The sequence below is a fragment of the Ammospiza nelsoni genome, chromosome 4, assembly GCF_027579445.1.
Source record: "Ammospiza nelsoni isolate bAmmNel1 chromosome 4, bAmmNel1.pri, whole genome shotgun sequence".
Classification (NCBI taxonomy): domain Eukaryota; kingdom Metazoa; phylum Chordata; class Aves; order Passeriformes; family Passerellidae; genus Ammospiza; species Ammospiza nelsoni.
This window is the reverse complement of record NC_080636.1, coordinates 58,234,147-58,260,721: the sequence shown is the minus strand read 5'-3', so window position 1 is coordinate 58,260,721 and position 26,575 is coordinate 58,234,147. Positions and strand designations below refer to the sequence as shown.

The following is a 26,575-nucleotide window of genomic DNA, read 5'->3' as shown; positions in this document are numbered from 1 at the left end:
GTAATTTGAAGGATGAATAAGGGTTGTGGATAGGGGTATTCTTTCTCTCACAACTTTCCTCATATAATTTTCTACTCTGCCACAGCTATTTTATTTTTCATTTCCAGTTTTTTCTAACAGAATACACCGGGCCTCTTCTCATATATCTGCTCTTCTACATTCGCCTCTCAACTATTTATGATCAAGTGGAAAGCAGGAAGAACTTCCGCCACCCAGTGGTTCAGTAAGTGACATTTGTGGGAGTTATTTTATCTTCCTGGATCATGAGAAACCAAAGGGATGGAGATGGCAATTCCAGAGCTGAGGATGTTACAGGGAGTATGAGGCTGCCTGCATCATGTCAGATTCAGTTTTAACCAATACCTGTAGGTCATTTTAGCAGCACTTATAAGCTTGACCAAAAAGGGGATCCCAGCAATGGATCACCATGGAGATGCAATATTTTCCTCAAATACTTTGACATCACATCAGAAAGTGAAATAATAATCACAGTGGGTAGTAACCCAAAGTCATGCTTGACAGAGAAGACAAGACTTCAGGTGCCCCACTCCCATTCCTGCTCTTGAGTGAGCAGCATCAGCATCCAGCACAGAAGATAACTACCCCCACACCAGCTCCCACCTAGGCACAGGAAGGAGAAAATTCCACAAGTGTGCACATCATGAGTCAGGTCAAGCAACTCAGAAGAAGCATCTCCACAGGATGGAGGTAGAATGCACCAGGCAGCCTGGGAACTTTCACACTTAAAGAAACTTTCCTTCAGTGGAATTGTCCCCATTCTGGGTGATTAGTGCCTGGCAGAAGGGTGACAAGTGATCAAGGAAAGCCTGTCACCTGCATAAGCTGGACCACTCATAGGAGGGTACACAGGCACTGGGAGGCTCAAGGACTGTACAGCTTTCCCACACACTTTTTCCACACTGTGACTGCAGAATCAGGGGAACTGGTACACAGCAGAGAAATACAGTGAGTAATAATGTCATTTACAGATGGAGGAACAGGCACTTGGAGAGACATTAAGGGAGTTAGTGGAGCTGGGAATGAGAACACAGAATAACTGAATTCAAATCCAGAGCTGCAAGATACTTGTCTTCCTTCTCTTGTGCATATGCTTAAAAGGAGAGAGTTTCTGGCAGCACAGAAGAGCCTGCAATGGCTTTGCCTTCTTTTAGGTGGGCAAGGGTTGTGCAGAATCCTGCCAGTGACCACTCCTTAATGGGTTCATCTGAGGTCCCCATCCTAAGCCAAATTAATTTAAAAATTTCCAGCAAAGCTGGAAATTTGCTCCAGGCTTTGGATAAGTCATTAATTGTTCAAAATTCTCTTAGCTCAACTCTCTCTGGTTTAATTACTTTGAAATTGTTTAATCTTTGACTTTAGCTACCATACACAACGCATAATAAAATTATTTGAGAATTCACATGCTGAAAAACACTTTTCATTTATGTCTTGTAATTGGTTTGCAGCAAGAAGGGCTATGGTAGTACAGTAAATGTAACCAAGATAAAATGCCATCAGGAATCACTCCTGACATTTGTTTCTGAAACTCAATCACTAGGAGCTGCAGCTCATTCTCAGAAGCAAATCAGCAATGCCTGTTATTGTTTCATAATCTTCCTCAAAAGAGAATCAATATAATAATTTCTACCACAATTGCCTCATTTCTTTATAACAGGCAACAAAAAAGCCATCAGAACGGATTAACTCGCAACAAAATCTCATTTTACGTCCACAAGGAAATGAAACACAAACTACCTCCATGCAGCTACTTGAGTTGGCAAAGGACAAGGAAACCATTCAGAAGACATTCAGGATATTTTTAAATGTCAGACACATCCTACAGGAGCATTAAGGTGGCCTTAAAACGTGGGAGACATCTTTTGGAAAGGCGCGTCAGACGCCTGGCTGTACACTCAGCTGTCCTGTCTAAATGTCTTGACAGGACTATGTATCACATTCAGAGCTCCAGGAGCTCTTTTTATTTCAAGGCTAGTAAAAATAAGTTGCATCCCTGCAAAATGCAAGCAACTTTGTCTAACACTGAAAATTATTCCATTAATCTTTGGTTCCAGATGCTTCAATTAAGACAATATCTTAAATCCCACAATTTTAATGTGACTGCAGTTTTGGAGTTCTTATTCCTTTCATGACATTAACTGTGAAGTAATAAAAACAATCTTTCACTTACCTTAATTTCCTTCTTTTTTTCTCTCTCTTGCAGCTTGGCCTGCTTCTGTCACTGTTTACACTACATCAGGCATCTTCTGGAGACATTATTTGTTCACAAGTTTTCGGAAGGGCACACTCCTCTGAAAAATATGATAAAGGTGACAATATTTTTATCATCTTGTGTAAGAGAGAAAGAATATCCTCATATCAAAGCAGTCCTTGGAAGAAGATAGGGAAATAAAAATTAATTTATTTTGTAGTTCCAGGAATTATGTTTAGTTAAAATACAGACAACAGGATGGATTTCAGGACCATGTCCCCAAGGACATAAATTGAAATCAATGTCCATTTTCGCTCCTGCATGTAAATGTCCACTTTGACTCATTCACCCAAGGGGCTGATTGTCAAGTCCAGGTTATTTTTCAGACTCAGTACTATTTTTTGGTGATAGCTGCTGCTGCAATATCTAGCAGTGTTGACAGAAATCATACACTGCTTTCTTGGTGCCGTATAAATACAGAGCAAGAAACAGCCTGGTGCTAGGGAGTGAAAATCAAATTACAAATAGGAAAAAACCATTCTTCTTCTAAAGATGGAGGCCTCAGGCAGGAAGATACTGAGCTGGCCAGGTCTTCTCTCATCCAAAGCCTCCTGAATTTCAACCGTGTGTCATTACTCACAGGCCTTCTTTTCTTTTATTTTACACACTCTGTCTTGGCCATTTTGTATTACCCCTCCATCCCATTCAGTGTGATGTAAAGACCCTCCCTTTAAACATTTAGGATTCTGGTGAAGGAGATTTACACATGGCTATGATACAGGGCTTCACTTTTTCTTGTTTTGTCTGGTTTAGTGTTCTGTTTGTCTTGCTCTATCTTGCTTGGAAATGCCAAATTTCAGATACAGTAACAGCTCAGCTGTGTTAACCAGCCCTAGATTTTTAATAGCACTGCTCACAGAAATGTGATCCTCAGCAGTAAAATCAAAAAAGGAGAAGACAAGTGCCAATTCCTACCACAGGAATAAAACAACAAAATAATAAAAATATCTACACTATATCCCAAGTTTATTTTTTACTGGCTTCACAGCAACTTAGAAAAATATATATTCTAAGGCTCACAAGCAACTGCAAAGCCTTTCAATGGTCTCAGGTTTTGCACTTGGCAGAATTTATACTTTGAAAGTTACAGTTTGCACTTCCTTATTGCCCTTTCAAAAAAATTATCTGTCTGTTTCAGGGCTGTGCCTTTTACTGGGGATTCACATCCTGGATTGCATACTACATCAACCACCCACGGTACACGCCGCCATGTAGGTATGGGCAGGACACAAAACTGACAAACTCGCTCTGGAAAAGTCTTTGCTGTGTAACCTGCAGTTCTCCAAAATCAAGAAATGGGTCCCACATTAAATCATATGGCCGATCCAGCCAGAAATTAGTCTTTGCTCCCTGTCAGGAGGAAGATTGTTGTGTTGGAAGCAGCTCTGCTTTGTGCCACTGAATGTTCATGCCTGTTCAGCAATGGTCAGTCGCTGTCCAGTTTATGAACACAACATTTTGGACAAGCAGAGAAAACACAAAGATCAATATATTTTGCTCATCTTCACAACAATTGTACTAAAGAAGTCAGGAGAGAAATAGAGCTGGTAAGCTGGTTGCATTTTCTTGGAGGAGATATTTATTTGCTAAAGATACACCCTTTTCATGAAAATTAAGCTTTTTTTTTTTCCTCTGAGAAACCAGTAAAAATCCATTACATACTGCTGATAACACAAAGATTTTTAAAAAAAATTTTTGGATTTCATCCATCATTTTGTTCCCTCTCATCATATTTTATTTTTGTACTGCTGTTTCTTCCTGATTTTTTTCTGCTTTCTCTGTGCACTTTTGCTTCTTTTGAGAATAATTTGCACAGGTTTTATATTCTGCTACCTTACTTTCCTTGTTATACCTTAGTCTTTCTTTTCCTCTGTATCTCAGATTTATACATGAACTTTGGGGAAAAAGCCTTTGCTTTGCCATTTTTATTTACACTCAGTTAAATTGCTAAATTTTTTTCAATAAAAAATTTCCCCTAGATGACACTTGCTTTTCTTTCAAACTAGCACCAACAAAATACAAAAGTTGTATTTCAAAATTATGTGATTCATTGAATGACAGTTGGATTTGGTGTGGCTTTGATAACAATGCTGCAAACAATGCAGAAACATCCCTAGACACAGTTTTTAGCAGCCTGGGCTATCAAATCAATAAGTGCAGCTTCTTTATAGGGGAAGCTCTTTGTTCAAGACACAAAAGAGGAAGCATCCAGAAGAAATATTTCTAATTGCCTGCCACTGCTTTAAAATGCCGTTGGCACCACAGAGGGGTCCTGTGCCAGCCAGGAAAAAGGAGTTCTCAAAAGTAAAGGCTTGATGAGACATAGCCAAGGCAAGTGAGGTAGGTACACATGGTTTGTGACCCCCAGCCATGACCAAGGTTTGCTTGGGAATTGTAAACCTTTGGACATGAACATGGTAGAGCCCTACACTGGTTTGGGGACAACCAGGAAAAGGAGGGGGCAGCCAGATGGCAGGTAAAATTTACAAATATTAAATGTATTTCCTGCATGACTGTGAAGCAGGTAGTGGCTGTGTAGTAAAGCCTCACCATTGCCTCACTATTAAAGTAAAAAGAAGGTAATGGCTAGGTTATGCATTGAGTTTTCTGCTCCTGGAAGTAGAAGGGTCTATGGATAAGGCTGCAATTCTCAGCCTGATTTTGACACTGACCTTCATTCCACTCCCCTCCTTGCCTTTTCAAGGGATTCACCACCACCAGCTGCTTTGACAAAACACTGGGATAGATGAAGCTGGCAAATACTAAAAAAAGTTGGGTGAAAACTGCCTTGAGATCAGTGGTGAAAAACTGGCATTTCTAGAGCGCTGTTACTGGTTGTATTGTCTTCATATTGTGTGTGATAATATCCAATCTTTCTGCAGAGCCTGTCAGGAAAGAAGCATTTCTGCTCCTCAGCACTAGATTAATTTCATCCATAGCAAACCATGTGCATACCGTAAAATGCAATTTATAATTTCATTCTGTTTTCTAGCATTTGGCCACAAACAAGTTTCTTACGCTGCTCTTGCTTTTCTGGTATGTACAAAAATGAAGTTTTATTTATGATGATGGAATAGGATTAACTCACAATTTAACAAAATGCAGTAATGCATAAGTCCATGTCCACAGCTTGTGTACTTGACGGGATTTAGTACTAATCTATTAGTGTTTCTCAGTCAGGAGGTGTCCTACTAATATTTATGTACACAGAGTTTAAACTGAAGTACTGTATTTGAGAGCTGTGAGAACATCATCAGCACGATTACTACTGGTACTTGTGTTAGAACACTAATATTTAGAACTGAACCTTTACACTGAACCTTGTCATTTTTAAAACACTGAAGAATTATGTATCAAGCAGACTTTTGCAATAGTTCAGTGTACCCTGAATACATCAGGCTATTACATCAACAGCTATTAAAAATGACAGAAATAAACCTTGCCAGATTGGGATAAACCAAGGGAAAATGTAGCTGATGAAGGATGGCTGAGACTACCCAACCTGCTGTTTGAACATAACTTTACAGTGAGCCAGAGCTTGGTAAGAAGTTCTCATGGAAATGTATATCCTCTCTGTCCTCTGGAACTACTGAGCCAGAGTCAAAGCATCCTTTTTGAAAATCAGATACAAATCAGTTTCCAGAAATATGACAGGGTGATGGGACAATCTAGGCTCCTTCAGGCAAACATATTCAGAAAAACATCCGTAAACTCTTTAGCAATATTTAAATGCTTTTGTAAATTGGGACCCTTAAAGGTCACAGTTTTGGCAGTGCTTGTCTCTGGGTCTGTCCATGCGGTTCTCAGCTTTTCTTGCTCTTACAAGGTACAGCAAAGACAAGAAAAATACCTCTGTGAAGAAGTTCACACACTCCATGATGCTCTAGACCAAAAGCAATAGCCCAGCACTGCAGAGACAGGAGGCTGTGGCACTGGCAGCCAGCAGTACACCCAGACCCTGCTGTGGGCACCCTTCCCAGGCTCAGGGGGTGTTTGAACCCAAGCAAACAGCTTGCCTGGATATTCAGTGCTGCCAGCAAAACTAGTCCTTATCAAAGTCTCTGCTTAGAGAAAGCCTCCTGTTCCTTTGCAACATCCTTCCCTGCACCAGTGGAACGTGCCCTGCAAGGAAAATGCTGCCATCAAGCAAAGGGATGAGTCCTGTTGGGGGTGTTTGCTATAAAATATGTCAATCCCCTTAAGATCTGCATCAGCACCTCGTCTAGGCTCTGCATTCTTACAGCTCTTTTGAGAGCTCCCTACCCATGGAAACTCAAGACCTGTCCCTTTGAGATCTCATGTTGGCAGATTCCCAGACAAAGAATTTAAAACATCAACACACAAAATAAAATAATTTGAGCTGTTTTCACAGGTTTCCAAAACATATGAATAAAATAATTGGAAGATTTCTTTTCTTTTTGACTCTCTTTTAAGTCTTGTCTTTATTACACATCCTGATTTAAGTGTATACATCTGCAGCTGCTGTAAACAACAGTACTGAGTAATATGAAGAATTTCTGCAGGTCCTCCTGGTAGAGTCTCATGTTTAGAGAAATTAAGCTTTGCAGGGATTGTTTTTCTCATAGGGTACACTTGGAATATAAAGAGGGGAAACAGTGTGTAGGCTTCAATATTTTATAATTGTCAATAGCTTCAGCTTTTTCTCTGCTGTTTCCCGCTGCCCCATATTTTATATATGATAAACTGAGGACTAGCTTAAATTTAGCATGTAGAACATTTACAGTCACATGTCTAAAGAGGGACACAAGAGTTAATCACAGCAGAATGCAGCTGCAGAGTCAAAGGTAAGCCAATAAAAATCCCTGCAGAAATGCCTTTAGCTTGTTTCACTTAGAATTAGTAGGGGTTAATTATAGTGTGTGAACATCTCTTGCTCTACAATACTATAGGCATCTCATTAGCTATAGAGTTTTACAAAACCACTTCTAACCACAAAACCTATTTCTTTAAAATAATACCAATCAGAAAAAACAAATCACGTTCCCAGCTCATAATTGGAAGTATGTAAATTAAAATTATGTCCACTGCTATGCTTAGAGTTATAGTTTCTGATATGGTATTTTATAATGGAATTTCATTTTCTGGCTATTTAGTGTTTTACATCTGGTATTTATAGTAGAGGATTGTCAGTTAGTTGGAATTAAAAGAATTTAAAAGGACAGCAGGACTTGAACTGTAACTACCTATCCATGCAGAATAACAGCTAATAACAATCTATTTATGAATAAACCCGATTTAAATCTTCCAAACAAACTCCACAAAAATCTCTGCCAAAATGGAGAAAATTCTTCAACAATTCTTCTATCTACAATGTTCTTTCAGGCAATAGCACATTTCAATATAAAATGAAATTACATATTTCTTTCAATTAGCTTCAAAAGAAATTTGTTATGGATGACTTTCAGAATTGACTTAAAAATGACAGTTGAAGTTATTCCTTTTTTGTATTAATTTTGTAACTTCACACTTTTAACAACTCTAGGTTTTAACATTTTCCTTTTCATTTTAATTTCTTCAACATTTTTGACCCTTGCAAGATATAGAATTATAAATTATATAAGAAAATGCAAATTTTAACACTGCATTTTTTCAATTTGAGAGGCCAAATCATCCTTCAAACCCAGAAATTAATAAAAAAAGTTCAATTCGGCCTGAGCTTGAACTGCACACACCATTTTAGTTTTCTTCACAGAGTAGGGGAAAAAAAAGAAACCATAAAATTATATAGTTGTGATGACAGGTTATCTTCTTCAGGAATTTAAACTGATTTTCCTACCAGTTCCCATTTTAAATATGGGCAAATATTGATTTTCATTTTTCAGCAGTCATAAGCGATGAAGTACTGAAGGGCTGAAGCAAATCTGAAATCAGCCTGTGCTGCAGGCTGTATAACCAAATGGAGAGAAATGGTACCTCCACCAAAGGTTTGAAATACCTGAATGTTAGAGACCAGCTTTGAGAAGTTGGTTATGGCTGGAAACGGCGTAACCAGAGAGTTCCAGAACCAGGAATAGGACTGGCTCCCATCCTTTGTCAATCCCTGACTACTGTCCATTCAACCAGTCTGCTTTTTAGAGATTACTGCTTTTTTAAATCACCCTTTTTTCCCTTCCTGTTTTGCTGAACACCTTTGAAAGCGTGTGTAGGAAGAGGGGTAGGGACATTACCCAGTGACATCTTTACAAAACCAGAGGTCAGCTTTTCACCTGCTTCTCTGCAACTTGGATTAAATCCAGAAAAAAAAGAAAAAATCAAGAAGAGCATCTTGATGGATTCCTTAGAACCAGGGAATCTCCCCAGGGCCAAACCTGTTGCACGTGCTGGGCATGGGAACCCCACTGAAGGCCTGGCTGCACAGAGCTCTGTGGAGATGTTCCAGGGGCTTTCACTCAGTGTTTTCCACAATGTTCACTGGACACTCATGTGTGTGACAGAAATCACAGGCTGTTTTCTGGAATACATGTTTCCTGGATACAGAGACTGAGTTGTAACGGGGAGGGTTCTGGTTATGCACTGCACACAGTTGCCACAGCCTTTTAGGCATATGACTGAAAATATGTTTTAAATGTCTTGCAGATGTGTGAAGCTGGAAATCACTTTATCAACGTAGCTTTAGCTCACCAAACCAATTCAGGTCTGTCTTTGTTTCCTGTTCCTTAACCTATCCATCTTCTGCTGCTGTACAGTAATTTATGTGCCCTATATCTGTTGAATAAAGAAACATGAAGTAGTAACCATGCCATTGGTCTAACACCTTCAAAAATTTGTGACAAGAAAACATTAGTAGCACTGCTGTTGTTTCAAAACATATAGCAAATTTATCTTAATTAGACACAAGTGCAATTTAAATATGGATTTAAGTGCTGAAGTTCTTTAAAGCATGCTGGTGACTGACATCAATGCATTCAATTTTAAATAAGTCTCAAAAACTTCTAAACTATATTGCAGAGTTTTTAGAAAAATTCTCAGGCAAAGATGTACATGCATATATTCAAACACAGAGACAGACTCATGAATACTTACACAGTGTATATATATGCTCTTAACAGGTTGGGGTTTCTGCATTTTTGTGTCATGAGAATAAAGGTTATGCAATATATATTGGAAAGTAAAATTTGTTTTCAGACACTAATAGTATAATTTCCCCACTAGAACACCCTATAAAGAAAATATCACAGTATGATCAACTTCACACACAGAAGTCAATTTCCTTTCTGGAATGTTTTCATGCACTGTGATTAGGAAACTGCTTATGTTATTTCTTGCAAGGGGCTTAATTCAGCTTAAAAGCAGAAAGAGCCAAAAAATTGATTTAAGTTCTTTCTCACTGGGATAAATACAGCTTTTGCTACCTCAAAAGATTTCACTGAAACTTTTCTAACAGGTTGTACCCTGAGAGCATTGGCCCCAGGGATTGCTGCTACATAGGCAGGCTGTGATAAGGCTCAGCTCCCCTCTCCCTGGACTGAAACTGGTTCTGATTTTCCCCACCCTTTTTTTTTCGCCTTTCACAAGGAAATAGAACCTGTTTTCCAAGTCCAACCTACAACCCCTTCACGTGGCTCTTCCTGCTGGTATCCTGTCCCAACTACACATATGAGGTACATGACTTTCTTCTGCTTATGTGCAAAGGGTAGGTGGGTACTGTTTCAGCTTTTGTCTGCAGAAAATCTGCAACACCTCCACACAGTTTCCTCTGCACATCCATCCTTGTTCTTCCTATGTCAGAGTCTCCTTGCTCCCACAAACATTTCTCCACCAGACCCTCTGCTTCCCTCACATCCCTACCACATGGACTTTTCTCTATATTTCCCTCCACTCCACTCTCCCCAGGGATCTAAAATTTACCACCCATCCCTTCACCCCATCCAGCACACTGGGGGGTTAATTTCTTACTATTTTTCCTCTCTCATTTCCATACAAGTACCACACTCTTTTTCCATGGGGAGCTTTTGAAAACTTGCCATTTTGCTTTGCATAAAATATAGAACTAACCGTGCCTTTTTCTTTGCAACAGGCTGGGTCTTGGATTAGTTTCACGGTGATGACACAAACTCTGCCAGGTAAGTTTGAAACAGAATGAAGACAGCATTTAAAGTGTCTGTGGAAGAGAATTCTAGAAATCTAAGATTTGCCAAAAAAAGTTTATAGTATATGAAATATTGCCATCAAATTTGCCATATGAGATAAATCTCCAAGATGCTTGTAAGAGCAGTCTGCTTAGTGGAATCTGAGACTTTTCCTCAGTACTTTGCTGCATTCTTAGAAGACCTAAACACTCACACAAAAATATGGTCCCTGGAACTGAGCTATCCAAAACATTCAGTTTTTAAATTATTTTTCCATTTCAAAACAGAAACCTATAAAAACTACTTGTAAGAAGTAGCCCCACACAGCTTACAAATGGAAAAGAACGAATTTCAAAAGTGGGCTAAACTGCATCATGCAAAGAATAAATTGAAATTTTGTTTGAAAAGATGAAATGTTCTTGTGTTTTAGGCTTTAGTATGAAAATTATCTGAAAGTCTGGGGACAATGTAGGGCTGTCCCTACAGTGGCAGGATCAGAAACATATGCAGCACACTCATCCTTGCTGTAATTGTCCCAGGCATAGCTTAACTGGACACCAAATGGATGTTTCTGATTAACCACCTCCACATTAATCAAAGGATAATGAATTTGAAAAATGCAAATGCAGTAAAATGATCCCCTATTTGGTGCCTATTTGTTGGATCTGGCAGCTACTGCCTAGTTGCTTTAGGGCCAAGCTCTCCCTCTACACAGCAGGGAGTTAGAGCACAGCTCCCTGTCACGGGTGGGAGCCAGAGGTAGAAACAAAGAGGTGTTGGAGTTCAAAAGTAAACTAGAAATATGGTCGAGGGAGGTCATGGGTATAGACAGCACCATGGCCAAGGATGCCTTGTGATATATGGATTTATGGTGAAGACAGAGGTGGTACAGGGTGTGTCTAACAAATGTGAAAGGCATCTGTGCTAAATCTGAGGGGGAGGCTGAGCCTTGGGCTGATATATCAGCAACTGCTAGGCTGAGAGGAACTGCTGTGTTGTCTGCCCACAAAAGAGACTGCAAATATTTCTATAAACCCTACTGCATCTCCAGAAAGAGGCACTGAAATAGCAAATGTGATCCTTTTCTTTGAATCTTTTTCCCTGCTAGTTGGTGTCTTTGCTTTCCTGATGGTCATCCAGATGTCTCTGTGGGCCCAGAAGAAACACAAGCTGTATCTGAAGAGATTTTATCCAGAAGTGAGAAGAAAAGCAGCTATGATCCCCATCATCTTCTGAGATTGCCACCAGAGTTAGAGCCTAAGTGAACACTTCAAGAGTCAACTCAGAGTAAATGAGCCATTTCATTCAGGAACTAAGTGGATCAGAGGAAAAACTATTGGATATCTTTTTCAGGAAATTAACAGTTCAAGATGAAGAGGTTTTAATTAAATGCAAAAATTTAGCTCTTGAATTCTTGGTTCCTGCTAAAAGATATGATTTAATTAGATTTTCTGTAATGGAGCTAATTGAAAAGGGACAAGAAAATTGCTTATATTGAATGCTAGATATTTAGCTGGTGTAAATGGGCACAGATGCTGCTAAAATTAATGAACAAGACTCATCTGCCACATTCAGGTATGGTAATTTTAAGGTTCAGTGTTAGATGTTGTGGAGAGTCTTTGGATTTTTTCATCATAAGATGTTTCACTGCCTTGTTTTTATTAAACTGCACAGAAAAAGCACATTCTGCCTCAGCTCCTCTAAGGCATCACATCAAAGGATGACCACTATGCTTTGAACACTGTTTAGTCTAGCTTCACTAAGTTTTTTTTTTTTTAATCAAATCTCATAACAAATTGTTTAATACAAATTGGCTTAAATTGCTCACTGCAAAGAGGACTGTCTTTCTTTTCTTTTTAGGCAGGCAGATCAGCCCCACAATCCCACAAGGGGACCGCTTATGACACCTTCCCATCTTGTAACTAATTTGGGGCATAACCTTGGGTACATCACTGAGGATCACTTCCCTTTCTCACACCGAAGAGTCTGGAAATAGCAGAGAACCTTCTGCACTAACAAGTGTGTTCAGATCCCCTTGTTCAGTGCCTGACTGCATCCAGACACCATTCACCTTTACTTGCATGAAGCAGTGTGGAATCCTTGGGCACAAGGTGAAACAGAGTGTGGCTCATTGTCAAACAGGAAAGAGATGCCAAATGCATTTCAGTCCATGTCTGAACTGCCTCAGGTGGACACTGCTGACAGGCTTCAGCTCCCCTTTGCCTTGGCCAGACTCTATCTGCTACTTTGCTTTCCAGGACATTATTTTTTAAGGGATTCTCTGGGCTTGTTGTTCAAGCCCTGGAAATACTGAATAGCTTTCTTTGCAAATCAGTGGCACCCATGTCATGCAGGAGCTCAATTTCAGTAAGGCGCAGTAAAAGAACCAGAACTGTTTCAGCAGGTGTCAGGATATGAAGAGATAGGGCATTGAGTCCAGCTTTCATTCTATTTCTGTTGCACATTTATCAATACCTTTTGGTGCCCTTAGGCTGGTGAAAAAAATCTTGCCTAAAGAATTTTATAATCATTAGAGAAACACTGGAGTACACCAGCAAGGCAGGCAGTTTGTCTCCTAAAAGTGCTGTTATCTTTGCTCCAGCTCAAGTGCTCTAACAAAGTTAATTTACCTGGTAAATTTGGTTCACATCCCTCTTCTAATGTCTAACTTGCTACACTTATCCTATTAGCCACTGTAACTCAGTTTCATCTTTGTAATGTAAATACATAACTTTCCATATTTTTTAACTTGCAACCTGTGAAATAAAATTTTTATTCCTCTCAATGGAAAATCCTAATCAAAGTGAATATCCAGTTCTCCGACCCAGACTACTAATAAAGATCTATTTTTGAAAAATTATTTTCTGTACTGTTTATTCAAATACTTAACCACAATATTTTTAAAAGTCTTTTTTTCCCAGAAAATGTTAGATGTGTGAATAAAGGTGGTTGTCTGTTTTTTTTTTTTTTTAATCCAGCTACTGAAATTCTTTTCCCTTTGTGTTTATTAAATTAATAAAATAGTTCTTATTTTAGCAATCTTAAAGTTAACGTAGTACATATAGGAGAGTAACTTATTAAAATCAATTAGATATCTTTTAATCTTTTGATTGCCATGGCTGCAGCTTTAAGTCTGCTCAAGGCATGTTTCCAGTGGGATTCCAATTGCTAGGAACACAGTTCCTATTCAATAGTTAGCTTAGGTGGAAGAAATACTTCTGGAATTGTTAACTACCTGCTTATTAGCTGGTTATTCAGTGCATGGGGTGAGGGGAAAAGTTTTGGCTCCTGAAGTAAAGTAAAAAGTAAAGTACAGGGCGAGAGCAAACACTAGGTAAGAACAAATGAAGATACATTGCAGAAGGCTGTCTCAGATAAACATGATAGATATTTTGAGTTCCACCAGTGGGGTGTTGATGAGCTAAAACTGCTCTGAACAGTGCTAAATGGCCTCACAAATAGCAATAAATCTAACTTCCTGCACCTTTACCTTCCTACACATCCTCCTCTGATTTTCAAGGCAAGTTCCATGCAATTAGAAAATGTAAGTTAACTTCCTGGAACGGGGACAGGGTGCATATTCTGCTTCAAAAAAAAAAAAAGTTTATAAAAATCACCAGTCTTGGTTTTGATAAATGTATCAGAGGCCTTGTTTATAGAGCACAAAAAACCCCAAACAAAAAACCAAAAAAACAACCCCAAAGCCCCATACAGATAAAATAAAAGTATTCCTATATAAAAATATCAACAGTGATTTCAGCCCACAAGCACCATGCACATTTTCAACCAAAACAGTTGTCTTCACACAAACATTTTAATGAGGAAGTTTCTCATAATTGCGCTGGTTACCTGGAGAAAAATGCCTCATTAAGCTCTGTATATCCAGGTCTTTCTCCTATGAGGGGCTGATGAGGGAGTAAGTGGTCAACTGCAAATTCCTTCATCTGTGTTTTCTCTTAAGTGCAGACCTCACTCGCCAGAGCCACCAGTGGAAGGAAGGCATGGGCAAGGCCACCCCATACCAGAAATCCACCTTCAAGGTCAAAGGAAGTCAATCTCCAATAAGAGCCATAACAGCTCACAGAGGCAAAAATTACCACATTCCTCACAAAAGGGAGGAGGGCAGGAGCACTGGGCAGCAGGAAAATCAAGTGGTTGAAGTTGGAAACATGATCTGGTTAGCATGAGGAGCTGCTACAGACCCGTGTATGTGGCAATTCTTGCTTAACCCTCTTCAGGAGGGAAACCATCGGAACCAAGGGACCACAAATAAAGCAAGGTACAGAGACTAGACAGCAGTTGGGTCAGGAAATGTAAAAACAAACCAGATGGAGTATGAATAGATCCTTCCTGGCCTGCCCAATAAGGACTGTGTGAATGGCATTGCCAGTGGGACTAAAGTATATCTCAAAATAATCCCTGTTCCACACGCAGAGATTGCTCAAATTCCAGGTCCTAACATGCTCACCCTGCAGCTTACAACTGGGATTTTTCTGGAAATCTCCACATGGATGAGTCCCATCTGTCCCAAATTATTCCTAAAACATTCAGATTAAGGAGTCTAAAGTTAAGCCTCCGGATACACAGCTCTACATTTTTGTGGGTTGTTCTTGCCATTAAATGCCAACCTGGAAAAGAGCAGGCACCAGCTCAGGCTTTCTGGTGGTGCAGGGAGGCGTTGTGATGGGGAACTGACGTGGCAGATGCTTCTGTACACAACTTGGCAGCCTATATTTGGATTCCCAGTTTGAAAAAGCCCTTAAGACCCAGCCATATGTTTGTCTTATAAGATGGATACCACATCTTCGCAGCTGACAGGAAAATGATCTCTGTGATTTCATCTTTCCATAGGGAAAGTGGAGCTCAAAAGGACACTGAAAGCAGAAGTGAATAAAGGCAGATGGTCATCCCTTTTTAAAGTTGCTATTATCATCAAAATATCTTGTACTTTGCATTGTTTTGTATAAAGTAAGTGACTCCAAATTGGCTTTTATCACTCTAGGAACTGAGATAAAACAGCCTGTTATCAAAGCAGTTCTCTGAAAGAGAGCCTGCAGTGTTAACTAAATATAATAAAATAAAAATCACTGAATGTGAAGACTTCTAAAGCACACTGTAAGAGGAAAAAAGCCATAGGAAGGCAAGAGACTATTTATCTATGTATAGGTTTAACAAGTGTTGCTGAACTAAAAATTAATTCAAACCATAAAAAGCTTTTCAGCAAGCTAATATTTTTTACATGATGCTTTATTGGCTTTCCTTTTCTATATCTTCCTAGGCACAAGTGCTGCCTACAAGTGATATTCCTTGTCATTAACATTCATGGAAGCTTTTAGAGAAACATGCTCTATGCCTACCCCAGTGTTCAATAAATAAATGTACATGAAGAGTTGTGCTGTCACTGAACACAGATTAGTACCTATATGAACAATATTTTTTTATGAAAGGTCTGTTTCATCATAGGTGAGTGCACAGAGGCTGCTGTACAGCTACAATTAAAGGTGATTTTCACATCACACATGTTCAGCATCACAGAAAAATGTTTGTGTTAATGGTCTCTGCACATCCTTCAGCCACCTGTGACTCAGACTTACAATTCTTTCTGCAGGTATCAGCTCCAAGAGCTGAGCTGTTCCATGCCTTTACCCTGGTCCTGATGTTTGGTTATTCATTTGTGTAGCACTCCAGAAATTGCCTTTCACCCAGTTCTTCCCTGAGAGGACATTTGAGAACACATTTATTTTTCCATCTTGTTCAGCTGGACGAATAGTTGTCCAGTGTTGGTCACTGTGTGACTGAAACAATCTGTGTTGTATTTCCTTGGAATGTAATAGTCAATCTAAAACCACTTTATCAAAAGAAAAGATAATGGGTCCTGAAATACGTATGCTTAGTTTAAAAAAAAATCTGCCACACATTAACACCTCCAATGCCCAATCTTCTATCATGTAACCTGTTTTTATGTAACTTCTGAAGCCTTTGAAAACTCAGGAACCAAGTATGAGGAAATCATTTATAGTTAAAAGAAATATGATAAGGCTATTCAATAATACTAATGAATTCCATATTTAAAAAAAAAGCAAACTTCACATCTTTTGTCACAGAAATCTGATTGTTAGCCAGTTTTTTCCTAACACATATTATTATTCCTGTGAAAAAGTAATACTGCTCTATGACTGATTCCTTTCAGTATTCTGAGTACCTGGTCATACTCAATGGGAAAAGGCTTTTGTTTCAAAATTGCAGGTTTCACCATATGGGGACTCTTTTAAAGCACTAAAAGACAGGATCCAAAGAAAACAGACCACCACATCAATCATTTTTGGAATTCTAATTCATACTGAAAAGCTGATGAGCTTTCAGCTGACTGATGAAACTGTGACACTACATTAAAAAAGCAACAAATATTTAATAAGGTGTCACTCTCCTCAAGGTAAGAATAGGGAAAAAAGGGTACTTTTAATTTTTTCTATTAATATTATGAGGCAATTTCCAAAGTTCTAGGGCATCTTTGCAGAAGAGACATTGATTAGAGATCTGGAAGGACAAGAATGTGGTTTCACTGTGTTTTTAGGGATTAGCAGCTATGTCTTTTTTGAAAGAAATTTCACTCTTTCTGACAACCGAGCTTGACAGAAATGGATTAAAGATGACACATTTCCAATATTGTATCTAATGAAAAACAAAGCACCTATTCTTGAACCAACAGGGAATTTTTGTCACATGTACACACACACTGTATTCTTCCACCCTCTGGTTTATGTCATCTCTTTGCAGAGGGTGCTTTGCATTGGACTTGTAAGCCTGTCATTCAAACTCTTAATTACTTAGCTTTTAGAGCTTTGATATACACAATTATGTCACAGGAAAACCCCTTCATTTCAAAACACTGAGGATGTAGAGTCTTTTATATACTGTTAACCAATTCCAGCCCTGTTGCCCCATATATGCACTAATACTTTGCTGCCATTTTCAGATATCATTCCAATGTGAAGCACAATGTTCATCTATATTCAAAGACTTGCCAAACACCCCACCTTAATCCTGTTGCAAGCACAGAGCTAAATCTTGAAGCAGTGAGCTGCAATACCTGGCACTATCTGAACCTAGCTTCCAATGCTTCTCCTTGCTTCCTTTGCTCTGAACTCTGAAGGGCTGGAGCTACTCAGGCACTTCTCTCTGCAAAAGTAGAGGTTTAATTCTTCCAGGTTTGCATTATTACCTTGTTATAAATTGTAGACCTGTAACAATAGAAACAGCAACACTCTCCCCCACGTCTGACACATTTTCCTATTTAGCAGGCTCCAGCAGGTAAAAGGAAGATAGACATTGTGCTTTTACAGATACAGGGACAAACTGAAAAGGGCTATGGTAATTTGAGAACTACTTCTACTTCACTCAGGCTTCTGCTCAGGGGCTCAGCACCTTGGGCACCTCTCCCCGGAATAGGCAGTGCAATAAAGGTTTCCTGAAATCTAATAAAGGTGATCTTGATTATGAATCTACAATTAAATAGAGTATATTTGATCACATGTGAATATTTGCTGGAAATTGTACCTCAAACACTTTTGCACTGGGCTTGGAAATCTCAATTTTAGAATAATTGCCACTCACACACATGACAGTAATGCAAGTTACACAGCGTGACCTGCTACTGGATCACAGAATCATGGAACATACTGAGTTGGAGGGGACCCATCAGAATCATCAAGTCCGACTCTGAGCCCTGCCCAGGACACCCCAGGAATCGCACCCTGATATCTGGCCTGATAGCCAGATCCTTAAGGGCATACACAAGACTTTGACTGAGGGTGTGAGAGTGTGAGAGCTTTGCAGAGGGCATTCAGCAGTCATTCACAGGAGTTAAAATTCCCACAGACTGCTCCACCCCAGTGCTGATGGTTCTGAATCGATCATGGACCAAAGCCCATCTCAGCCACTCCCTCTCAGAGTTCCTTTGCTGAAGGCCCTGGCCCTGACAGGCAGTTTGAGAAGTTTCACAAGTTCCCTCTTTGAGCTGCTCGAGTGTCACAGATATGACAGGAGATGTGCAACAAGTGCAAGACCAGGATGCTGAAGCCAAATGCAAGATGTGCTTGGCCATCTAAATAAGTAGCCTACCAAACACTTTTTCATCCTTTCTTGGGTTTCTGTGGTTGAAATAACCCCGGAGGTATTAAAAAGTCTTTTTTCCCAGCCCCGCGACTGAAGAAGTAGTCAAGATTTGTCAGTTTTGCTCTCCAAGGTTGTTTATTTTCTCCTACCTGTTACATTCTTTGTTTGACCTGGTGAGATCTGTCCAGCTGATCAGGTTGTGGCACAGCGACTGCCCTTGGGGTGGTGTTAACTTTTTATACTAAGAACTACGTGCATTTTATTTACAATAATTTTCCAATACCTATCACCTATGTTAGGCAGTTTGTCTCTACTCTAAACCAATCCAGAAGTGCCACCATCCCCGCAGAAGATGGAGGACCAGAAGAAGGAGAAGAAGGACAGGACACACCCAGATTCCTCCATCTTGCTTCTTGAACCCCCATTTTAAAACACCAAAATTCTACTTTTTCACCCTGTGACAAACTAACTATCATTCTACTCAAACTCTTGTGGCTTGTAAATCTTCACACAAACTTGGCCATTGTTTCCATGGGCTAAAATTGAAGGCACAGGTGTTTTTGACTCTGTGCCTAGGTCTCTGAGCCCTTTGCCAGGGTCTCGAATCACCCAGGGCAGCCAGAGGAATGTCCTGGGTCCCCACAATCCTTGAGCAAGCAGTTGATGTTTGCTGCTCATTCCTTGGGCAATTCTTTCAGTCCTTCCCAGCCTGTTTCATTCAGGCACACATCTGACTCGCTCTCAGTGGCAGAGGACTGCCCAGACCAACAGAAGTGAGGGCAGCATCCAACAACCATCAAACACTCAGAAAAATGCCTACTGTTATTTACTGGCAAACAGCTCCTGCTAGAGCACTAAATCTGGCCATGTGTAAGGCAGTATGGGGCAATCTTGCCTATGGCAGTTCTGGGGCCTTGGGACTGCAGATGCATGTATCATCCACCAAGAATACCTAAACAAGTAAAAGTAAATATCTTGTGTAATGACACCATTCTGATATAATTAGATGCAAATAATGCATTATAAAACATGTGGACAAAACCTCCAATTCTCAGCAGCTCTTCAAGCAGTCACTTTTTAGATATCATTGAGCAAACAGAAATAAAATCAAATCCTTCAGCGCCCACAGATGTAGAGTTGACATACACAATCAATAGGCAGTTACAAAGAGAGAAAAACTGCAGGAGTTTTCTTATTTGAGATAAGGAGCAGGGGGAGGAATTTTGCTTTGCACCTCCCCCCAGTTTCAGCAGAAAAAAAAATTTCTCTCTCTTTCAGAGAAAATAAAATTGATTCATTGGTTACACTGCAAGGAGATGAGCATCTCCAGCAGAAATTAAGGGCACAAAGAAGGTCACAATACATAAAATTTCAAGCAGCAGCAGACAGAGCTGGCTAAACTGACTGCCATTTTAACTGCAGTCATTGATAAAATGGTCACATTAAGAGGCAGCTGAAGGATGGTCAAAAGGTTAAGCCAGGCAGGCTGGTAGAGAAAACATAAAAAACGTCCTCTGCCACAAGAAATGTCTGCAGATGGGGCTTCTCCTGCTGCTGTCCTCATGGGAAGCAGGGTGGGAAACTCAGGGCAAATAGGGGTCCTGCTGATGCCTTGATCTCAAGTAGGACTTGTCATCTGAAGCCAACAAAGGTTAGTGGTACCAACAGTCAGACCTGGTATTTCTATTATTTCTAGAGCTTCTAATGATTTTCCCTGCAACGCTTTCTCTCCATCTCATTTTCCTTCATCCCCAGAGGATATACTATATGCCTTTATGTTGCAGCAAAATATTCTACAGCTGTAAGTAAAGAAAGCCATCTGTTCTTTGAAAATAAAATGTCTCAGCTAGGATTTTTTTGGGTTAGTTTTTTTTTCCAATTAATACAACCAATCTATCAGGTTACTTGCATGTCACACACAGCTGAAATATTAAGCATTTCAGCATAAGCTAGGGAAAAAAAAGTTCAGTCAATCCAAAGATCACTGCTTTTCTCCCTTATGATTTTTGATTTGCAAGAAGTGTTGAATATTTATGTTTACACCAGGAATAAAAATGTACTACTTCCCAATGTGAGCCTCCTTTCCAAATCTTCATTTTAGGAATGAGTTGCTCAGTGTGCTTCTTTCTCTAAAAGCAAGAACCATTTCCTTGCTAATTACTGTAAATTACAAGTGCAAGGGGCAGCATTCCCTTGTTTTCTGAGGAAAAAAAAAATATGTGGGCTGAATGCTGCAAACTGGAAAACATACTGTTCGATTTCCCCAGCAGAAACAAATCCTAACTGCTCTCTACATGGGAGTTTGACAGCTTGAACTGTGAGTGAACCAAACCTGATGCTTCAGACCACTGAAAAGTCAAAAGAGCAGCAGGAAAATTCAGCTTGCTGCCAAGGGGGAAAATCTGGAAAGCTCTGATCTTCTATTTAACAGTAGAAGAACATTCTACATTCTACAGAACAATAGAATATGTAAAGTGGCACAGAAGTATGAGGGGGAAGAGTCTTTGCCATAACTGAGAATTTTTGTGCACCCAAATGTTTGCTCCCAGGGATAACCAGGTGGTGAGATGGGTCAGGCATTTCCCCATTCCTCACCTGGGGGTTCAGCCCCGAGAGGCTCCTTGTAGGGCCACCAGTGTGCATGGCTCCACAAGTGCCTCAGGGCAAAAAGGGTTGAAGGCACCAGAGACACCAAAGTGTCCCTCTACTGAGCAGGCAAGCCTTTTCACTCCAGGAGAGCTGATATCCTTGAAACTCTGCCCCATCCCTCACATTCCTGCGCCACTGATGGCGCTTTCCTCCAAAACAAAAGGTGCCCACAGTTGCAGATGGCCATTGTAATCTCCCTGAATGGCATAAATAAAATAGATGGATGCAAGCAGACTAATGATCTACCCTAGGATGGTTGGTTATGATGCATTGGAAAGAACAGCTGGCTGTCAGCAACATATTTATCAGGAATTTAAAAGACAACAACAGCCATATAATCCAGAGGATTTAATGACAGAATGGAATGAATGCTGAATAAATGCTCCTTTCGATAAACTCACAAACATTTGGGCGATGCAACAGTGATTTATATTCTTCTGGGAGAAATAAACAAATTAAGGATTTCATGGCCTTGTGGAGACCAGATTTTGTAAATGTGAATTTCTGTGTACTTTCAGATTAACTTTATCTCTCTTGGTATTAGTGGAAAACAAACCATGGCATTTTCAACTCACTAGAAACTCCAATCTTTTGCTGTTCAGCTTGCTTGTTATTCTGTCCTCCCTAAATCAAGTAAGGAATGTTAGTTGCACACTCAAAATGTATGTGGAACAGAATTTTGTACCTGATCTATAGTGAAACCATACTAAAATTTTACCTTTATGAATGTCAAAAATGTTTTCGCAAAAGTTCAATTCTTACACTGTCAAAATGTTTCTTTACAGCATGGTAGAATCACTGAAATTCATGAGGCAGAGTATGAAAGTTGCATTTAAAAATTACCAATCATTCAAACTAATACAAATAGGCAGCACTACTGGTGGATAAAATAAAACTATTAGAGAAAAACTGTGTCAAGCAGGATGATGTAGCCTTTCCTGGATGCAGCAGCACGACACAGAGCACTGCTTGTTCTCAAGTCATTAAACCCAAGCATGCATAAATTAATCCCTCCATGTGCACCCTCCAGCTAAGCAAACCATGGAGTCTGAGAGTAGAGAGAAGCCCTTTGGTAAGGCAGCACTGAGGGAGAGAACGATGAATTGCCACTGAATTTTGGCCATCAGGTATGGCATATCAGACGGCTCTAAAACAGAGGTAAGAAAGCTCTTTCCTGTGGCACCCTGTGGGTGCTGTTTGGATTTGAAGTGTATCCCATATGGACCCCCTCATTAGATCAGAGAATTTCAGAAGGAGAAATTCTCCTTCTGAATTTGTCACTTGGCGTGGGGCATGGAACTGCCCAGATGGCTCTCCATAGTCTATTGTGGGTCAGAAAGTCCTGCATACAACATAACATTACAAATCAGACATTGCCAACATCAGACAATAGTGGATCCTGCTATTTACTGACAAAATCCTTTTCTTACTTCTTAGCATAAGATATTGTTGCTGTCTTTTGTTGAAGCCCTTACTGAAATGCAACTCCCTTCATCTTGCCTCATCATCAGAGCTTCAAAACTTCAGCTGCAAACATGTATCATTTTCACTGTTCTGAAGAAAGTTATTCTGCACCCTAACTGCTACCTGCCTAGTTATTAATCTGCAATTCATGAGCTTTCAGAGCTCTCTGGTTGCCATCCTGAGCCAAGACAGTCACACACATATTTAACCCCAAGCAGACTGCCTGCCCCACACAAATCAATGGGCTAAGACTCCTGCAGCCCTCAGTGCCTGAAATTTAACGCTGAAAGCAGTATCCAAACTCTTCCCCTGCCCACAGTACTCAGCTCTACAGAAAGGACAGTCTTTTAGCACTGGTAAAAAGTTCATGAGCTCAGCAGGGGAATAGTGTTTCAAGTACACCAAGATGCCTATTTCTCTTTCTGACTGCTGAAAGAAGCAATGGTCCATATTTCCCACCACATGCTCTGTTCCTCCAGGCAACCCACAGCCTCTTCCTGTTTCCCACAGGTAGACCCACTGTTGCTTATTAGTTGATACATTAGCACTTGACTCAGAGATCAGGAGATCATTATAATAGATTCTGTAAGCAAAAATATAAAGGAAAACCATCCTTTACTCCCTTCTGAGCATGAGGAGAAAAGGCAAATAATGCATCCAGGTATAGGGGTGATAAGTCTTGAGTTATGGAGGATGACATGGAAAGAAAAAAATCCTTCTAGATTTTCATTACCAACTCATTTGAGATAAACTGTAGGAACGATAATTTCTTGGAGAGGAAACTAACTTTGTACAGTTAAGTCTTTGCTGCCAAGAGCAAAAGATAAGAATGACCTTTGCTTTTAATGTATTTGTCTTTCCATATCCATTATAGACAGTGAACCCAGTCTATTAGTACCATTGGTCTAACACTAAAAGTCAATTTGATTTAACCATACTTGCTGGCACTGCAAACTGCCTGACTATCACTCTATTAGAAAAGAGACATTAGCTCAGGTGTTGCATAGGATCTAACTGCTCTTTCACCTCTGTAATGTACCTGAGATTCCTCTTTAATTCAGTGTTCTGCAATCAGCCGGCTCTAAATCAATCCAGCATTGTCAAAAGCATATGGGATCAAATGAAAATGCAAAATTTAAAATACAAATAACCATTGAAAGTAGATTTTAAATGCTAGTGCCGTATCATTATGGCAAAGTTGATATCATTTGCAGCAACATTAAAGCAAGTGTTATTAAGAGAAAATGAAGCATTTGTCAATGAGTGTTTTTAGTGTCATTAGAGGTCTTAGAATTAACACACTTGCAATATTTTGACTAAAACAAGTTCATTCAAAGGCTCTTTTTTAGAATATTAGCATCTTGTTAGACTTTGAGGATGTTTCAGATCTTCCTTCCTCTACTAATAAAGGAAGAAATTAAATTCCAGCCAGCACATTACAAAACTGTGGAAGTGTACTATTTGCTGTTGCATGTACTCAAAATACAGAGATCAGCCTTTTTTTGGCTGGGAAATATAAAATTTTATTTCCAGGGTCCCAAAAGGAAATATGAGCCAAGTTCTGATATCCCCAGTCATTACTGAGGAATTTTTTTATTATATTAATTACCCATTATCTTTTATAGGGCCATTTCTTCAGTGAGAATGCACCAGCTGAGATTAGAGGTCTGCCTCCACCATCATAAAGTTAAAACAAGCTGTGAATATCACAGATGGGCATACATTTATTGTGAGAGAATTTTTTGAATATTCAATTTCAGGAGAAAACTTGTGAAAACCAGTCTGAGTTCATTGCAGAGTCCTCATAAATATATTGCTCTGTCTCATCTCCAAGCACCTATAGTGTCTTGTCTATCTCAGTGGATATCTCAGTGCAGGAACACACATGGATAACCTCACACACTGCACACTGTGCCAAGAAGGATAGATTCCCCCCTGCAGGAACAGACATCTGGATTTTACTCCCAATCACTGGTGTCTCAGCACCTTTCCTGGACCAGCCCAAATCCTTGATTTTCTCACCCTCTTTAATACCATGCTTTTTTACAGAGCTGCTTCAAAAAGGATGGCATTTCTGCAGTACACTGCAGAGGGACATTCTCATCACAGGTTTAAAAGCAGATTTAAAAGCTAATGGCTAGGTCTGGTTGCTCATCTCCTGGTGTTCTAATAAAAGCCCATGTTGCACCCAAACTACCCCTTTACCAAACCCTAGAAATGGAAGTGTGGTGTCAGGGAAAGGGTCACGAGCCCAAGAGAGGTTTGGAGCACAGCTGTGGGCAGCCTACCTGGTGTTAACCAAGGCATACACCCCTAACCCCTGCATATATTCATTAAGTTACAAAAACTATGAAATAAATAAAATAATAAATAAAATTGTGCAGAAATTCATGTTGGGCAGCTCTACCTTACTGAGTGTCGTCCCTTTCAGCTGAAGATGGTCTGACTCTGTGGCTTTATTGCTCAATTATGAAGTTAATCAAAGAACTAATTGAGCTTGGTCTGCTTGGTCTTTGGAGCCTTTTCTTATGGATTAGCTTTTATTAGAGCTAACAGAGGACATGAGGAAGGCTGTAAAGGGCAAGGAGATGATAAGCCTAATATGTGAGAGGAATGATAGTTGTATGTCATATTTGTGCAGACAAAATTGGGTTCTGAGAAGGAATATGACAGATCCATGTACCTTTTGAAGACCTATAACCTGCATGGCATTTGAAACCTTTCTTGCAGTGTTCTGCCATCTCAAGTGTTCATTTCTGTGCTTTTCTAGCCTCTCTGCAGCAAACCAGTGCCTCATGGGAGTGACAGGTTGTATCTGTCTGTCATTGTGACAAGTAAAGACTGTTCCTCTTCTCTTACAACAAAGTGGTCTCAAGGAGAAAACCTCGGTATCAATGTGATATTAAAGATCTGCATCTACAATAGCATTTACAAGAAGAAAAAAACTTAGACAAAAGGGGCCAAGCAGTAATAGAGACGGTACAGAAGGATGATTTCTTAAAGATGTCGTTCAAAGTGAATTTGCTTTGTTGGATGTGGGCTTCAAAATGAAGGCACATGATTAAGTTATGTGAAAAAAGAGCAATGAGTTATAGTTCCTGACATTTTTGTGCTATTTTTCTCTAACACTAATAAGGAGAAAAATATTGTTCTACACTTCAGAGCAATCAGAATACTTTATCTTTTAAAACTGTTTTGGAGAGCGCATATTCTGCAAATGTCTTAGCTCATACTGGATAATGATGGGTAAATGAAACAGAATTTCATGCTTTCTAAAATGTAAATATAAGGAGGCGTTCTTTTCTCTTCCTAGTGATCATCCTATGCTACAATTACCTTCCTTTTGGCTGTCTAAATAATATCCTCTTGATGAAAGGAAAGTGCTTATGGGAACTTCTATCACATGGTTACAAAGGAAGAAAATATCTTATTTAATGCACAACAGCCAGAATTCAAAGAGAAAGAATTGAAATTGAAGATGGTCCCTTACTGTGGGATTTTTGCTCATCTTTGGTCTGGTATGAGACAAGAGCTACTGACTGGGAAATACCCATTTAGTGCAAAGTCTCAAGCCAGGTGTTTGGGCACACACATTCACCTCCAAAGGCTGATGCAATACAAGCCATTTTGGTGGTCCTGATTTTCTCCTCCCAGGAGATAAGAGTATGATCTTCCACAGCAGGCAATCTGGGGAAACAGTGACTGAAGTTTAGGGGGCAGTGTTTGCCAGGTCTGTGCAAAAATAAAAACTCAAGTGGTGAGTTCACACACAGGTGAAGGATGATGGAAGAAATGGTGAGTTTATCTCTGGAGAGTGAACTGTGGGTTTGTCTTACTGAGCTGAGCAAAGCAGAGGCTGAGAGAGATGTGACTGAGCTCTGGTGTGTGCCTAACTGGGATGAGACAGCACAGCCATCTGTGATGGCAGCAGACAGAATTCAATTGATCCTTCGCTGCCCTATTTTTCCACATTCATTTTCTTGAGGGG

At 39.8% G+C, this 26,575-nt stretch overlaps 1 protein-coding gene across 3 annotated transcripts in view; it reads left to right on the top strand.

Annotated features, from left to right (window-relative positions):
• Positions 1-13,219, top strand: part of TECRL (trans-2,3-enoyl-CoA reductase like) — a 58,704-nt gene extending 45,485 nt beyond the window's left edge. For 2 of the 3 annotated variants that reach the window (XM_059471364.1, XM_059471363.1), the window contains exons 5-12: positions 108-223; positions 2,222-2,327; positions 3,408-3,480; positions 5,262-5,305; positions 8,867-8,924; positions 9,806-9,891; positions 10,308-10,353; positions 11,468-13,219. In XM_059471364.1, coding sequence (XP_059327347.1) covers positions 108-223; positions 2,222-2,327; positions 3,408-3,480; positions 5,262-5,305; positions 8,867-8,924; positions 9,806-9,891; positions 10,308-10,353; positions 11,468-11,595 — 657 coding nt within the window. In that variant the 3' untranslated portion in view covers positions 11,596-13,219. Of the gene's footprint in view, positions 1-107; positions 224-2,221; positions 2,328-3,407; positions 3,481-5,261; positions 5,306-8,866; positions 8,925-9,805; positions 9,924-10,307; positions 10,354-11,467 lie in introns of all 3 variants that reach the window. The other variant, XM_059471365.1, reaches the window with a different exon arrangement.
• The last annotated feature ends 13,356 nt before the right edge of the window (positions 13,220-26,575 follow it).